The 17,273-nt window shown below is 37.1% G+C and overlaps 1 protein-coding gene across 1 annotated transcript; it reads right to left on the bottom strand.

Moving 5' to 3' along the window:
* Positions 1-489: 489 nt before the first annotated feature.
* Positions 490-14,189, bottom strand: LOC108983742 (AMSH-like ubiquitin thioesterase 3). The gene is made up of 14 exons (XM_018955487.2): positions 13,954-14,189; positions 11,446-11,510; positions 11,270-11,345; positions 10,981-11,178; positions 10,575-10,675; positions 8,706-8,811; positions 8,570-8,616; positions 7,981-8,302; positions 7,732-7,821; positions 7,553-7,615; positions 3,274-3,348; positions 2,373-2,435; positions 1,398-1,450; positions 490-994 (listed from the first exon to the last, which is right to left on the bottom strand). The coding sequence occupies exons 1-14, from the start codon at positions 14,050-14,052 to the stop codon at positions 820-822; spliced, it is 1,533 nt and encodes a 510-aa protein (XP_018811032.1). The 5' UTR covers positions 14,053-14,189; the 3' UTR covers positions 490-819.
* Between the last annotated feature and the right edge of the window lie 3,084 nt (positions 14,190-17,273).

Below are 17,273 nucleotides of genomic sequence, written 5' to 3' on the forward strand. Positions count from 1 at the left end.
AGCGTGCCTGTTCATCTTTTTAATGTAGCATTGCGTAAAAATTGGAAGAAGTCGAACATTGGGGTTAAGAGTGTTGATCAGAAAAGACCTGTGTTTCTGTTTCATATAGAGGTTCAAAGTTGCGTTTGCAAAAAGAAGGTAGAAAAAGAGCATTTATTGGGCAAGTTTCAATTAAACACAACTGATTGTCCAAACCCTATATGATGAATAACGGCAATGCAGACTTTACAAAAGGAAGCAAATATGATCTATAAATCCTTAGGAACAGTAAACAGCTTATAAAAGGAATACAATCAAAGTAATATTATTAGAAAGTTAAATAAGTAACAGAGATAGAAGGGTATATAGTATGGTTGATGGTTGCAGCAGCAGTAGTAGTAGTACTAGAAATGGATTGGTATTGGCATGATGTAACCCGAAAACTCCTGATAACTCTCTAGAATGATGTAACCTATCTACTTGCCATATGGTATTGCCATGCAACTAATATGCTCATGAAGAGACAAATTATAAACAATGCCGCTGTTAATTACACGTACAGTTTATATATATCTGCCAGTCATGTATCACTTCAATGACAAAATCAAAGACCGACTTGTGCATTCTCACAAATGGTTGAACATACAAATGGATCTGCGTTCTATCCATCCTGTATCTACCCAAAAAAATCCAGAAGAATTTACAGTACCTCTGTAAGGTGAAAAGAGATTTACTGTTTGATGATGTACATATACATATATATATATATATATATGTGTGTGCACGTATGTATTAATACCTTTAATCAGAAAACTTCATCAGCATTGAGAAATCACGGTCTCACCGAAGATCAACTACGTCAAACTTCAAATTCGGGTTCATATATACATGTGAACAATGCTCATAAATTGGGTTTCCATCAGGTGTCTCCTCGTGGGGATGAAAGCCACGCTGTTGGCAATTTCGAATCATGGACACACCGGCTGGATCAGAGAGATGAAATACGCCATGTGGACTGCAGTAGCATGGGATATATATTAGCATGCCAACTAGTAAAAATATAACCAAGATACATAGAGTGCCGACTATTTATCCCCTTTGATAATCTTGCTCTCTCAATATATAATCTAGTGAGTAGTGCCGTTAAGCTGTGCAGTTTTCATTTCCAAACAACAGACCACAGGTTAGCAGATCTTTAAATCTGCATCAAAGGAATGAAATATAGAGTTCCAGTGGTTGCCTTGCCAACGGTCAGGATTAACACACCGTAAGTCCAACCAGAAATTGTATTTAGACGTTTCTAATATTGATATTGATTACAAAATTTTGCTTTGCTATTATATATTCTAAGCAGATTGTGTTTCTTCATCCAGAATGTGTTTGATATGATAATCGATAGATGCTAGACGAAAACCAACCTTGAAGTATCTGTAGGGGCCATAACAATTGCAATTGCTTCTGGTAGCATAATCTACAATGACACCACAAAGAAATCCGTTCGGCAGAGTAAAAACACATAATAACAACAAGAAACTGTGGGAAACGAAACAAATATGCAAATCTAAAAGCAGTTGAACCGGTCGGTGGAGAAAAAAAATTCACCAAATAACTAATGCCCACATCTGCAATTGCAATTTCACCATTTGTCTGTTTTGCTTACACCTCCAAATAACTAATGCTCTTAGTTTATATATTTTCATCGCTACCCTCTCTTCATGAATGCTTCAAGAACCAAGTATTTAGCAGATATTTGTCATTATCCCTAACAAGTTTCATGCTAATGCAACCATCGCTTACTCATCAAAATAACCTGCCCACCACATACCTAATGCATTCAAGAAGATTGAAAATACAATTGTTGGACAGGCAACAAGGTACATGGCTGTTGAGCCAAGTGGCATTAAAGGATCTTGGTTCCAATAGTTGGTATTAAAGTTGCCTTTATAAAGATAAAAGAATATTACAAAATAGAAAGGATGGAAAAAGGAAAAAGGAAAAAGAATGAATGAGAAAGAAAAGAAAGCATTGACCCATGCTCCAGTAAAACTAAGGCCTCGTTTGTTTTCGGAGATGAGATGAGATGAGATGAGATTAAAGTTAAAAAGTTGAATAAAATATTGTTAGAGTATATTTTTTAATATTATTTTTATTTTGGGATTTGAAAAAGTTGAATTGTTTATTTTATTTTGTATTGGAAGTTGGGAAAGTTGTAATGATTAGATGAGATGAGATGAGATGAAAAGTTTTCCAAAAACAAACGAGGCCTAAAACACTTTGCAACTTATTGCAACACTACAAAAACTTTAAATTAAAAAATAATGAATGTGCAACTGACTTTAATCGAGCCAAAAGCTGTCAAAGCCAAGAAAAGTACAAGTGATACCATTTGTTACCTGGTAGGAGTAATGAGTGTGCAGATCTACTGATGACATGAAGCAGGTCTGTGATGGGTGTGTCTGACATCACATTAGTAGCACACATAGTCAATACGTCAAACAACTGCCTATAACAAACATTATAAAACTATAGGAAAAACATAGAAGGTTGAGGGAGGAAAATGAGATCAATCTACGAGTTGTTGGATGCAAAAGTCTGGCTTTTCAAACAATCTGCATTTCTCATGATAACTTTTTTTCTTTACAATATCAACAGTAAAAGTAAGGCATATCAACTCATAAACAAAGTACAGACAGTTTTACTACTCCCAAATACAATTTCAGTTGAACCAAGAAAGGGGAGAAAAAAAAGTTAAGTAATGGCACCTATAAGAGTGAGCCCCGAACTTAAAGATGGTTCTGATATTTACATGACATGTTTTTTTCATGGGACTGAGTTTATCCAGACTCGTAAAAAAAGGATGATCCGGGCAGCTATCTGACTTTTTTTAAAATATATAATGTAAAGCTATAGACATACCAACATGATCATCATTTGTAAGTAAAACATGAGAAAAATGACAACACTAGTCCCTCCCATTACAGCATCTGTAAATGGAAAGCACATGCGTTGAGGATTGTATTCAATATATATAAGCATGAGGAAAACAGAACTAGATAATCCCCAACTGACTTCATACCTATTACTTCAAAAAGAGGAACATCAACAAAAAGTGTAAAACCAGTGAGGCCAACAGCCTGCTCACAACCCTAAAAATAATATTATATATTCCAATAATTTAAATTTTTTGTTGAATCAACTTTCCAATAGTTCAGAGCAGAGACAATAATGAGCATGCAAAACTTAATGAGAAGTAATGCTAACAACAACTAGGCATTGGAGTATTCACACACTTACGTGGATCCAACCAAGCTGAAAGAGCGACAATTTGTCTTGAACTTCAAATATTTCTTCCTCATTCAAAGTCTGACACTGAACATGAAGGGAGTTTAACACATAAATACAACCTGTATTTATCAAAAGGTCATGGGTTCGACTCCCACTGTGGTTATATGTCTATACTTATAAAAAATAAATAAATACAGGTTGTGCAGAATAAAAATTCTGCCAATATAAAAACTGAGACAACACAGAAAAAAGACAAATTGCTTTCCGCAGCCATCAGCAGCAGGGAAATGTTATATTCATTTTCTTATATGAGAATGTTATAAAAGTTTTTTCGAATTAGAAGAATATGTTAGTGAGAGGAATGTATATAATTAAGGTGTGAGAGAGGCTACTTATGAAATCTAGCCTCCTATTTTCTCTCTATATTTTCATGATAGTAGAGCAACGGGTTTAGGGTTTAGCTCTTTGTTCTAATTTTCCCTCTTACACACTCACACATTTGATATAACTGATAGTGAAGTAGAAAAATATGAGGCTTAATGCCCCTGACTGGGGGTAGATGGCACCAATATCAACCTCATCACTATGATATTGTCGTCAACTTTGCCATCAATTCCGTCATCGTCAGTGGTGGTGTTGTGCATGGCAGAAATAGAATTGTGGTTGCCGTAGTGGAACTTTTCTTCTTCATCCCCAATTATTGTCTTCATCCCCCTTTTCTTACCACTAAGGGGTTTTGGGTGTGTTTGCTACGTTCACATATTGGGTCCCATTGGAACCACAAACTTGTAGGGTTCAACTAGTGGATATTCTTGGAACTTAATATAATCTTGTTCTTCAATGCTACTTCACTAGTGCTGATCTCAAGTTTGTTTGAATCTACTCCATAATTTACGGATGTTCATCTTTGCATGATTATACTTTGGGACTTAATACCCCTAACTGGGGGTAGATGGCACCATCAACGTCAACATCACTATGATATCTTCGTCAACTTTGCCATTAGTTCCATCATTGTCGGTGGTGGTGTGCATGGCAGAATAAGAATTGCGGTTGCCGTAGTGAAAATTTTCTTCTTCATTTCCCTTTTCTTGCCAGCAAGGATTTTAGGGCATGTTTGCTTCGTTCACATATTGGGTACCGATTATCATAAACTTGATCTCCGTGCTGGTATATGCGTCTTTCTTGGTTATTCTAAAAGCCAAAAGGGTTACTCCCTAGACATAGATCTGGGTTGCCCGCTGGAACCACAAACTTGTAGGGTTCAACTCGTGGATATTCTTGGAACTTAATATAATCTTGTTCTTCAATGCTACTTTACTTGTGCCGATCTCAAGTTTGTTCGAGTCTGCTCCATAATTTACAGATGTTCATCTTTGCGTGATTATAATCTTGAGCTAATATCTCACCCGTCTCAATTCCAATTCCATATATTTTTTTTTTTATAGGTAATCAAGAAGTTTTATTCATAGAAGTAGGTAAAACCCAAGTACACAGGGAGTATACATGAGAATAACCTAATTAGAGTTTACAATTGAAAGGAGAATATCATGGACATTTAGCCCATTACAAACAATGGCCCCCACCTCGCCCATTAGAACAAAGTTTTAAAAAAGAAAACTTTAAGCTCATCCATTATCTCTCACGGTTTTCGAAGTTTCTATCATTTCTCTCACGCCAAATACACCAACGCATACATATAGGAACCATTCTCCAGATTGCTACCACTTGTAAGTTGCCTTGAGGGCCTTTCCAGCATGCAAGGAAATCCACCAGGCTAAGAGGCATGACCCATGCAATCCGATTCTAGCGAAAAAATCATCCCAGATGGTCCTAGCCTCCTCGCAGTGTAAAAACAAATGTTATAATGATTCACCATTCTTCTTACACATACAACACTAGTCCAACACTATTACCCAGCATTTCCTTGAATTATCTGTGGTGAGGATCTTGTCCAAAGATGTTGCCCATATGAAAAAAGTTGCTTGAAGGAGCTTTCGTCTGCCATATACTCTTCCATGTGAACATGGTCATTCCAGGACTCGTTAGAACTTGGTAAAATGATCTGACAATGAATTTACCTTTCTTGGAGGAGCTCTAGCTCATCCTATCTATGGTACCCTTTGTCATGCTTACAGAATACAATGACTCATATCTCTATGATAGTCTCCAACTCTCAATCTTGGGCTGTCCTAATGAAATCTACATTTCATTGAGGGGAGGCACCAAAAAAGACCAAGAGATCGGTTATCGTTGCATCCTTTTCTCGTGCGGGCTCAAAAATGGCAGGGAAGGTGTCTTGGAGGCTTCGTTCACCCCACCATTTGTCATACCAAAATCTGACACGAGACACGACGCCCACCACAATATGTTCATGTCTCCTTGCCAATTCCATATTTGTTGAGTCCAATCTCTCCTCACAAAGAGTTGTCACCACAACATCTGATTGCTCCACTTAAGGTGTATACATGTTACCCTTAGAGATAATTGCTTCATCTAATTTGGGTTTGATACATCTATGGAAATGGAAATTAAGGCCTTGCATCAAAATGAGACTTGGGAACTTGTTGCTTTATGGCCTGTAAACAGACTGATGGATGTAAATGGGTATGCACTGTTAAGTTCATGCATGATGGCTTTGCTGAAATATGGAAGGCTTGTTGGGTTGCCAGGCGCTACATGGAGCCATATGGTATTGATTACAATAAGACATTTCCCCTATTTGTAAAGATCTCATTACTTCATTACGTAATTTCTTAGCTTGCCAACCTTGATTGGCCCTTGTTTCACTTGGACGTTGGATATGCTTTTTGACATGGAGATTTACATAAGAAAATTTATGTGGAGCAACCACCCAAGTTAATTGCTTTGGGGGGAGTATCAAGGTTCTATCTACAGGCTAATAAAGTCTTTGAATGGTCTTAAGCAATAACCAGGGGTCGTATACTTCATATGAAGTTAGAATTGTTAGTCAATACTTGGAGGTTCTTAGTGTTTCACATTTGGAAGCTATCACTCGTATTAAGTATTTGAAGAAAGCTCCAGGTCTTGGGATAGTGTATAGCTCAGATGGACATCTCAGGATAAAAGGTTTTACTGATACATATTGGACAGGTCTCTCTAGATAGACGTTCTACTACAGGATATTGTTCTTAGGCAGAAACTTGGTCCCATAGAAAAGCAAGAAACAGATGGTGGTGGCATATTGATAGAGTGACATGGTTATAATAATTTCCCCTAAAGATTGGATTCACCTCTAACTCATATCCCATTGTTTTAAGATAACCAGGTCACATTATATATTACATCTAACACATTTGTTTTCATAAAAGAACCAAGGATATTAAGGTTTATTGTCATTTCATTCGAGATAAGATACTTAGTGTAGATATATGATATATCTACACCATCCGTGAAGTCTGGAGACCAGTTAGTTGACATAGTCACCATATCTCTATTGTAATCGGTTAGAATGAACTTGTTCCAAGTTGGCTTTGTATGATCTATATGCTCCAGCTTGAGAGGGAATATTAGAATTAAACGAATGTGTTAGTGAGAGGAATGTGCAAAGAGTATTCATTTTACTATATTTTCAATCTTGATTAAATAATAATGCTCATTAACAGCCGCAAAATGCACAATCCAAGCACACATGAAATATACAAGACATACGCCTATCTAGATAGTGAATATATATATTTGCAACCTATATATGGTAAATGTATGAGAGAGGCTACATACGAATTCTAGCTGCCTCTTTTCTCTATGCTTTCAAGCAAATCCCATAACAGAAAAATTGTAATTAAAAGATACAATGAAGGGGTGCACCTAGTAATGGTGAAGTTTATACAAGCGCTTTAAAGAAAACCACAATAAAACATTTAGTGATACTTAGAAGAAATGAAGAAATATTGGCAAAGGAAGTTCAATTAAATCAGGGATATTTGAAATTATTACTTAACACAATCTCCATTAGCATCAGAGGTTAAAGGGCACATCTGCAAAGGGAATAAGACCTAATCTCGGATGGTAATCAAATGTGCAAGAATCTCAAATTCTTCCAAAAACCTAAATATTTGATAATTATAACACATACTCAATATTCCTTTAGCATTTTGTGGCTTCAAAGCCAATACATTTGCTTTTGGGGGTGGGGGACTAAGATAAACCTGATAACAACAAACAGAACGCAAACTTAACTATGTCTTGGAGAGAGAGAGAGAGAGAGAGAGAGAGAGAGAGAGAGAGAGAGGCCATAAAGAAGAATATAAATTGATAACCATCTTACCGAATCAGAAGTTGACTCTTGCTTTGGGATTATAAGCGAAGTGATATGAAAAACCTTGTTTTTCTACAGCCATGCAAAATTGGAAACATAATAAACAATGAGATCAACTTCTCTACTAACCTTTTTTCCCCTCTGAATACACTATCATTTTTGTTCTTAAAAGATTTAGTTAGTCATACCAGTGAACCCGCAAGAACGCCACATGTCTCCAAATTCTTTTGAGTGTTTGCCCGAGCTAACCTCAAGAAATCTTCCATCATTTTTACAGGCTGCAGTATAAATTAAATGGAACTATCATCATTTTCATCAAGAACTAGATGCATATGACCTTTTAAAAGTAAAAAGGAAAAGGAAAAATTATCCTGATGTTTCCAAGAAATAGACAAATGTGTGTTTTGTTTGAACAAGAGTCTGCAGAGAAATCCTACAATGTGTAGATGTTGATATGACTCAGAATTCGGCATCCCATCCTGAGAAGATTTAGCTGGTCCAGGTCTTGGATCAGCAACTTTTGAGGGAGGAATTGGAGTGACGTCCTGCTGCAGTTGAACAAGGACAGGAGGAATGGAAGGTTGCTTGAACAACTGGAAAGGATCTTCCCTTGATTCATTGATCAACAGAGAGCATGACTCAGTTGGACGTGACCATCTACCATCATCCAAGGAGAGCACTGACTCCATTGTATATCTGTTTCCAGTGGGATCGCCATCTTTTGCTGCCACAAGATCACGTTGGCCAGCCTGATTCAGACTATTTCCACGGATGAAATTTCAAATGTTAAGAGCAGCCACAATTTAGAAGGAAGAAACTTAGACGCTAAATAGAAAGTAAAATAGTCATTCTTTCAAATTCATTTTGACGCCATGTGAGAGAAGTTTAAAACATAAAAACAAAGAGAGTAACAAAAGTGTGAAGGCATAGCACTCGTTTCTAATAAAATTACAATTACTTCTTACTTATCAAAAAAAAAGTTTGAAGGCAAAGCTGAAAATGGAAAACTTCAGCAGAAGTCCTTACTCTGAAGTTTCTGTAGGGTTTAAGTCCATGTTGTTTGGATATTGAACCTGTACACATTAGTCTTCATTACTTCATGAAGTTTAGGCCAGAAGAAGACGAAGAAATATTAATTAGTGTGGAGAAGAATGAGTTCCACCTTTGTTTCTGCACTAGGTCCTAGCCACTGTCCCCGAAGACCGTTTGGACCGAAGAAAGAGTGTCTAGATAAAGTTTCCTTCTTTGGAGGAGGTAAACTAAATGATCTGCACATTTACAAATATTAGTTTTTATGGGTTATCCCCACAGAAGCTACAATACTAAAATACGTGGTTTAGCCATAGGACCAGTTCCAAGTTAGAGAATATACAGCCCACTCTCTCTAGATTTCTAGTACAGTATAGCATACATAATAATGTTTGTAGCTTGAACAAAACCAAGAACAGATGAACTAAAAGAATGCTCAATGAGAACAGTATAGGAGATTGGAGCAGCCAGAGGATCAACAACTACATAGGATTAACGAAGCATTTCGGAGGTTCACATCAAGGTGAGACACCTTACAGAATCAAATTTAAGGTGGCAGTCTCTTCAGGAATCATCTCACAAGACCAGGAGCAAGTAAAGGTGCTCTTTTGTACCTTTCTTAGCTTCATTCTCAGAGCATACACTTCTTGCTACCAGTCTCTAATATTTAACTTTTTCCTAGGCATGTTTTTTTTTATAAGTACAAAATTTATTGATCCTCATAATTAGGCAAAGCCCAAGTACACAGGTAGTATACAAGAGAGATATATCTAATCAAAGCCCAAGTACCCAGGTAGTATACAAGGTAGTAGGTATGTTATATTATAAGGTTATATTAAAAAACTTTTTAAACAGATTGATACTTCCTTAAATGCCAATACGTGGATAGGTAGTAATCAATAGAAGATCACTCAAGTCCTTGCCCATTTCATTTCTTTTTTATTGGCATTGGGTGTCCGGAAACAGGCCCTCAGCAAGGAGTTTTCCGCAAGTGTACCTCGGATAATGCAAAGGGAAAATCCCCTAGTTCAATGGCTCTTAGAGATTGTTTGCACCCAAGGGAATTTGAACCTTAGACTTGGGGGGAGCATAACCCCCAAACCCAAGGCCTTTACCACTTGAGCCAACCCGTAGGGGTTTGTCCATTTCATTGCTCTAACCTTATCTGTAAGGGTTCTTAAAATGTGCATATGTAGAATAAAGTAGATGCTCCTACCTACAAACATCTACAATCTGTGCCATTAATCAGGGCAAAAAATCTCTGGGTCCTATTATAGCTTGTGTTGGGTGAACTGAGCAGGTTCAGAAAGGCCTGTGACAAATGGGCTAAGAGCCTCCCTCTTGAATATGAGCTCTACTATGAGTCAAGTCTCTGATGGACACCTGAACAAACTCAAACCAAAGCCCTTTAAATTGTAGCATCTCATCAGAGTACAAAATTGCTAACCTCAAATTTCATGAATGGGAAGTGCCCTAAATCAGGTTAGTATAGACATACTGATCCAATAGAATTTACTTCAATGCCATAAAATAATTTGAACTCGTAGTCAAGCAGCCGCAGATGTCATATGCACATGCAAACATACTGGACTTTGTTTAAACAACAAGTTTTTTCTTCAAATTATAGATACAACAAACATATCTATATGATGTTGCACCATAACCTCTCCCTCTGCCCTTGTTTACCTGGTGCAACGGTACAAAATTTACATAATCACTATAAATCTCCTGTTGTCCTTTGTCTTGAAAGCTGGCTATCAAGAATCAACAAAAAACATCCAAAAGCCAACGCAATGGCTCATGTGATAGCATAAAAGGACTATTCATCCCACCATATATTAACTCATATGCTGCCAGCTCCTCACTTGAACAGATATAAAAGGTAAAAGGGTCCCCCGTCTACAAAGGGCTGATTTTGCATGGTTCAAAGATATTACTGTCCCATACGGGCCTTATGTCTCCAATCATCATGATAATAGAATCATAATAATAATATACTTACAGATTTTGGAACTGCTGCTCAATTTGGATGGAATTTGATGATAAACCTTGAGGACGATGATTGTTATAGTTCCATGAAGACTGAGGTGCCACACTAGCATACTGCAGCAATGAAAAGAAAAAATTACAGTGAAAAATAAGAATTCTACACTAAAGAGCAAAAAAATTAGAAATCAAACAAATTGACTGAAGGTATATGAAAAAAAAATGAATGTTCCTACAAAGTCCATACAATGTAGGAGAAAGCATTAAGACAAAAGAACATTATGAATGAGAAACCATGCCGAAGAAATAAAGAAATGGGAAAGAAAGCTGCCTAAGCACTGTATTGTCAGATAAATCAAATGACAAGAAAATGAGTAACCATGCAATTATCAGTTAATAATTTCATATAGCTGAGTCTATACCTGCTTTGTGTCAATGCTCAAGTAAGAATTTCTATTGATTGCAGGCCACTCTAGAGATGTCTCTGAGCCACGCGAAGTTGATTCTGGGCCATCAAGTTGAGGCAATCTGGATCCAGAATGGGCCTTTTTCAGTTCATCCACTCGACACAGGTACTCTGGCTTCAAAGATTCGGCCTCATCTAGCACTGATGACAATCTCTGCAATGCAAAGAAGAAAAACCACATGGATACATGCTAAAAAAAAAAAAAAAAGCAAAAAAGCAAAAATTTAGAAATTAGTATACCTCACCTTCTTATGTTGTGTTCTTTCTTTTGGAAGCAGAACCTGGTAATCTCGATGAAATGGTATAGTTTCAGACACCAAACTGCAGCAAGTTACAAATAATACATTTAACAAAACTTGTAAATCTAAGACATCATTTTCAGCAACACGAGGAAATGACCACACCATTTTCCTTTCCTTACCTCGAATATCTAAGAAGCATGATATACAAATCTACAACATTCTTCTCCTCCCGATAGATACTAGCCTGAGTGCATTGAACATAACATAGTAAGCCATTATAGATAAAGGGAATGAAACCCCTATAAATAAAAGGTAATGGTCCCAAAAACCATGCTTCACCATTAGGCTACACCTAAGCATCAAATCCACAATATGCCACAGACAATATGGTTAAATATCAGTAACGCACCTTTTTTCTGATAGTAAAACGTCGAGAAACCATATAAACAAACACTTTACAAAGCCATTAAACATCAACTGACATGTTCACATCCATCTGCTAGTAATAGAAATTGCTTTCTATATACCGTTGGCAGTAAAACTCAGAGGCGATGCTATTTTTTTACTTGCCACTTCAACAAGTTTGCCAATACAGTATAAAACACTCACAGCATGTTATGATTCTAGAAGCATCAAATTCGGCTTGAGTCTTATCTTAGTGGGCTTGTGTCCATGGGATCATGAATTATGTTAGTTGGGTCGCGTTTTGAAGTAATGTGTTAGTAGGTCTGTTACTTTAAGTGGGTCACATTGTGATTGAACGTGGGTTGTTGCCTTGGGGCTAATGTCATCATGTCCGTACTGGGTCATTCATGTAATTGTCTATTTAAGTTCTTTAAGCATACCAAAATGAAATCATCAGTTTGCATCCAAGATTTGAGTGTTGTTGGAGGCCTTAGGCACCTCGAATTGCCTACTATTGATTAATTCCTTATTATACATATTTCATACCATATTAGTACATAACAAGTGGTCTCAGAGCCATGTTCCTACGACATGGGTGAAGGGACTCGCAACACACAACTCTCAGAAGTTGTGGCTAATCTTAAAGGGGAGACTAACCATTCGAAGGATGAACAAGTTCGCCAACGACAATTGTTGGAAACTGTATTGCAGCAACTCAGCAATCTCGCGGCTAGTTATGATCAATTAGCTCTTACCGTGGGAAATGCTAACTCCAGAGAAGGTTCTTCTGGGGGTGGAGGCAATAATGTGAAGCTCAATGGAAACCCTCTATTTGAAGGACATGGAGGAATTCAAGCTCGTACCTTGCGATTTGATTTTCCTAGATTTGATGGATCTTAGCCCACCGAGTGGATCCTCAAGGCCCAACAATTTTTTGCCTATTGTAATACCCCTGATGATCACCGACTCCAAATTGCATCCTTCCATATGGAAGGAAAGGCTCTTTCTTGGTATTCTAGCTCATGGACTCGAGTCCAGTCCACACTTGGGAGGAATTTGTTTCAGCCCTCAAAATTCGCTTTGGTCCATCGGCTTACGAAGATCCAGTATGAGCTTTTACTAAGCTCTGACAAGTGTCCAGTGTTGAAGAATATCAAACCCAATTCGAGCTCTTATCTAATCGAATCAGTGGACTCACCGAAGAGTTTCGCATCAACACCTTTCTTAGTGGCTAACGTGATGATTTGAGAGTTGTCGTCACCATGTTCGAGCCTACAACTCTTTTGGCAGGCTTTGGATTAGCCCGTTTGCAAGAAGAAGAAGTCCTACAAAGAACTCCACACTACTCCCTACCTAGCCCACCACAACGAACCAACCTGCCCAGTCTTCCTATGCCAACTCCTTTATTAAGGCTACATGCCCCTCCACCAAGCCCAGAACCAAGTAATCAAACAAACTCCACCACCAACAACCACAACAAAGGGCCAACCTTACCTGTTAAACGAATTTCCCCAGCTCAGAAGCAGGAGAGAAGGGATCGAGGCCTTTGCTATTTCTGTTATGAAAATTTTCAACCAGGACATCGATGCAATAGGCCAATAATTTATTTGCTAGAAGGAATTGAGGAGGACACATCTCAGGAGGACGTGGATGGCAATGCAACTAGGAAAGATTTTGGATGAGCTTTGGTGGAAACTTTCCTGACCTTGTGGACAAGGTCTTTTGAAGAGGGGGAGTATGTTATGATTCTAGAAGCATCAATTTTGGCTTGAGTCTTATGTTAGTGGGTTTGTGCCCGTGGGATCATGAATTATGTTAGTTGGGTCGTGTTTTGAAGTTATGTGTTAGTGGGTCTGTTACTTTAAGTGGGTCACATTGTAATTGAACAAGGGTTGTTGCCTTGGGGCTAATGTCATTGTTTCCGTAGTGGGTCATTCATGTAATTATCTATTTGAGTTCTTTAAGCATACCAAAATGAAATCATCAGTTTGCATCCAAGATTTGAGCACTGTTGGAGGCCTTAGGCACCTCGAATTGCCTACGATTGATTAATTCCTTATAATTATACAAATTTCATACCATATCAGTACATAACACAGCAACGAAAACCCTGGAGCAGCAAATTTCCATAGTGAAATAGACTTAAAATCTCACAAGGCCATCTAATTTGATAATCAGCATGCAATAATTCAACCGAAGTGACCATTAAATTGAAATTGAGATTAGTAAAGCACACACTTAAAAAGTTCGATTACAGATAAATGAGAGAGAATTGAACGAACCTGTTTGAGAAGATTATCGGCGATCCGATAGTAATTACGGAGAGGAATCCGGTTGTCGACCTGGACTGTCCGAGCCACCAAGTCCACGTTGACATTCATCTTTCTCCGAAGGCAGTGAGGAAAATGCCAGTTCTCTGCAACTCAGATTGAATTCCCAGAAAAGGCACACGAGTCCCTCTCTCCTCTCTATCTCTCTCTCTCCCCCTCTGAGCGTCAGAGACAATAACACTGCCCGACTTCTGTGTTGAGCGGATTACTTTAGATAAAAATTAAAAATTTGAATAAAATACCGTTAAGATATTATATTTTAATATTATTATTATTTTAAAATTTAAAAAAATTAAATTATTTATTATATTTTATATATAAATTTATAAAAATTATAATAATGTGATAAGATATAATAATTTTACCATCCAACGGGGCATGCATAGTTTATATCTTGGACTTGGAGAACGAACAAAAAAGATATTTATAGTAAGAGTAATGTTAAATATAATTATATTTTATGTAATATTCATCTATTTTATTAGAAAAAAGTGATGCTCATTATAAAAAAATGCATTTTTTTATGTGTATTTAAAATTTATTTATTTTTTTCAAGATGAGTGTACGGGTTTTACACATTCTAAAACTATAGTACTGTATAAATAATTTTCATTTCTTTCAGATTTTTTCTATCAACTATCAAAATAAGATATAAGAAAATTTTGGTAAGCATAAATAGTACATAAAAGATAAAGTAAATATAAAATTCTCTTATACTCTCACAATTCTATCAAATTCCTAATCATTCTTAAACATGGATTTAGTGACATTTTCTAAAACCCAAATTCATTTCCATCACATTCCTGTAAATGTTAAAAAACGTAAAATAGTATTAGATTTAACGAACAAAACACTAGGTTAATGCACATTAATTAAAACTATGTTAATTATATTAGAAGATTTTTCTTAGTCCTAAGATCAAAATCAAAATGGTTAGGTTGCTCATTGAACTACTGTCCTTAATGGTAGCATTAGATTAATTTTAAAAAAATATATATATATTTTAAGACATGTTGGATGTATCCAATAAAAAGTACAAACCATACTTCTTAATTCCTTTTCGTTTGAGATACGTTCTCATTAGTTGATATGTAGTTCATGGGGACTAAAAAAAGCAGTCACCATTTGGACTAGCTGAAGTTACCATGCATGATATCATTAAAGATGTGTGATTTTGATACTTTCGCATTTTGGGGAACGGTTAGAGATGCTATTTCACTCCCATTCATCCATTCTCTCTCTCTCTCTCGTTAAGCTGACTATTTAAAACAAACATTAGCTTCTCTGACCCTATGGCTTCTTATCAACCAATATGCACAAGAAGGACAAAAAATAGGACATTCCAAAATCCACTTCGGAAGATTATGGGCTGCATTGCATAATTACAACTTCTAGGTATCTGTCTCATAGACTAACCATTCTTCTGCTTCCTTACTCCCAAATTATCTAGATAGGCCAAAAGGAGTGTTAGCACACTCTCTATTCCAGGCATAATTTACTCCAAAGATATCAATCCAGGAAATCAACCTCTGAAGATCAAGTTGTCATCGTAGTTCAAGCTGGTCAATTAATGTTTTCTTTTTTTTATTGTTGTACAACAGTTTCATATTCCACAATTCATGGGATTATATTTAAAGTCTTATGTGTATATATTATATGGTCTTGTACTGTCAAAGTGAAGAAGAGACAATAGTCTGTTTTATGGTTTCAGAGCCATTATCGACAAACGTCGTTTTCTATTTTTTTTTCTCCCAACTATGTCTTCGTCTTCTGCTAGTGCTCAAACAACTTCACCTTCTATCTCTCTTCCCAATATTTCTCACCATTTCAAAACTATCTATTGTGGAAAGTACAACTCCTACCCTATCTCAATGATCAACATCTTTATTCCTTTGTTGATGGCTCTCACCCCCACCTCCACCCATGATTTCTACCTTTACTTTCAACAGCACTTCTCCCACCTTAACCCTCAATCCAGAATATATTGCATGGTATCATCAAGATCAACTCTTGCTCTCTGCCATTGTTTCTTCTCTTTTCAAATAAGTGTTGGCTCAGGTCTTTGGATTACACACTTCACGTGAAGTATGGCCTGCTTTGGAGCAAACCTTCTCTCTTCAATCTCAAGCCTGTGTCATGAACTCACGGCTTTCTTGCTTCGTCGAAGAAAGGCAATCTTTCTGTCGCAGCTTACTTTCAGAGAATGAAAAGCTATGGAGATACCTTGGCTGCCATTGGAATGTGAACTTGTCAGCTATATTCTTGCAGGTTTGGGCCCTGAATATGATCCTCTGATCATGTCCCTCACCACTCGTCTTGATCCGATGACTCTTCAAGAGGTGTATGGTCATCTTCTCAACTACGAGCTCCATCTGGAGAAATAGCATGCATCCCTTGACTTGGCTATTGCTCCAGTCAATAACATATCTCCCAGTCACAACAAAACTCCGATCGTGGTCATGTTTCATCTCCTTCATCTGAAGCTTCAGGTTCCATCACAAAGAACTCAAATCAAAACTATCCATGTTCAAGAGGGCGCGGATGTGGGAATGGAGTAAGTAATCCCACTTCAAATGGGAATCGCCCAACTTGCCAAGTCTGCAATTGAGCAAGACACACTGTGCTGCAGTGTTATCATCATTTTGATCATGCTTATCAAACATACCAATCAACTTAGTATCAAGCCTTTATGACTTCCAACGGTGGACCCACTGATCAGGCTTGGTACCCTGACATAGCTGCAACTCATCACCTCACTTCTTAGTTGTCCAATTTAAATCTCAGAGCTGATGAATATACTAGTACTGGTTAGATCCATGAAGGCAATGACGCAGGTTTGCCTATTTATCACACGGGTGACTCTCGTATTTCTTCTCCTTCCAAATCCTTATTCTTACGTCAACTTTTACATGTCCCTTCAATTCAAAAAAAATATTTTATCTGTCAGTAAAATTACTTCGAATAATAATGTCTTTTTTTAATTCACCCTTGTTTTTTCTATGTCAAGAATCTCAAAACGGGAAAAATTCTTCTCCACAAACCAACTAAAGATGGACTGTACCTTTTCTCTCCACCATCCTCATCTTCTTCCAAAGCTGCTTTCATTGGCAAGCGTGCTTCACTTGATACCTGGCATTGTCGGCTTGGCCATCAGTCTCTTCATTTAGCGCATCATATTTTATTTTCCAATAAACTTCATGTCTCTCCAAATAAAACTGATTCAGTTTGTGACTCTTGTCAACAAGCCAATAGTCACAAACTTCCTTTTTATT

Source organism: Juglans regia, chromosome 7, assembly GCF_001411555.2.
Source record: "Juglans regia cultivar Chandler chromosome 7, Walnut 2.0, whole genome shotgun sequence".
In the NCBI taxonomy this organism is placed as follows: Eukaryota; Viridiplantae; Streptophyta; class Magnoliopsida; order Fagales; family Juglandaceae; genus Juglans; species Juglans regia.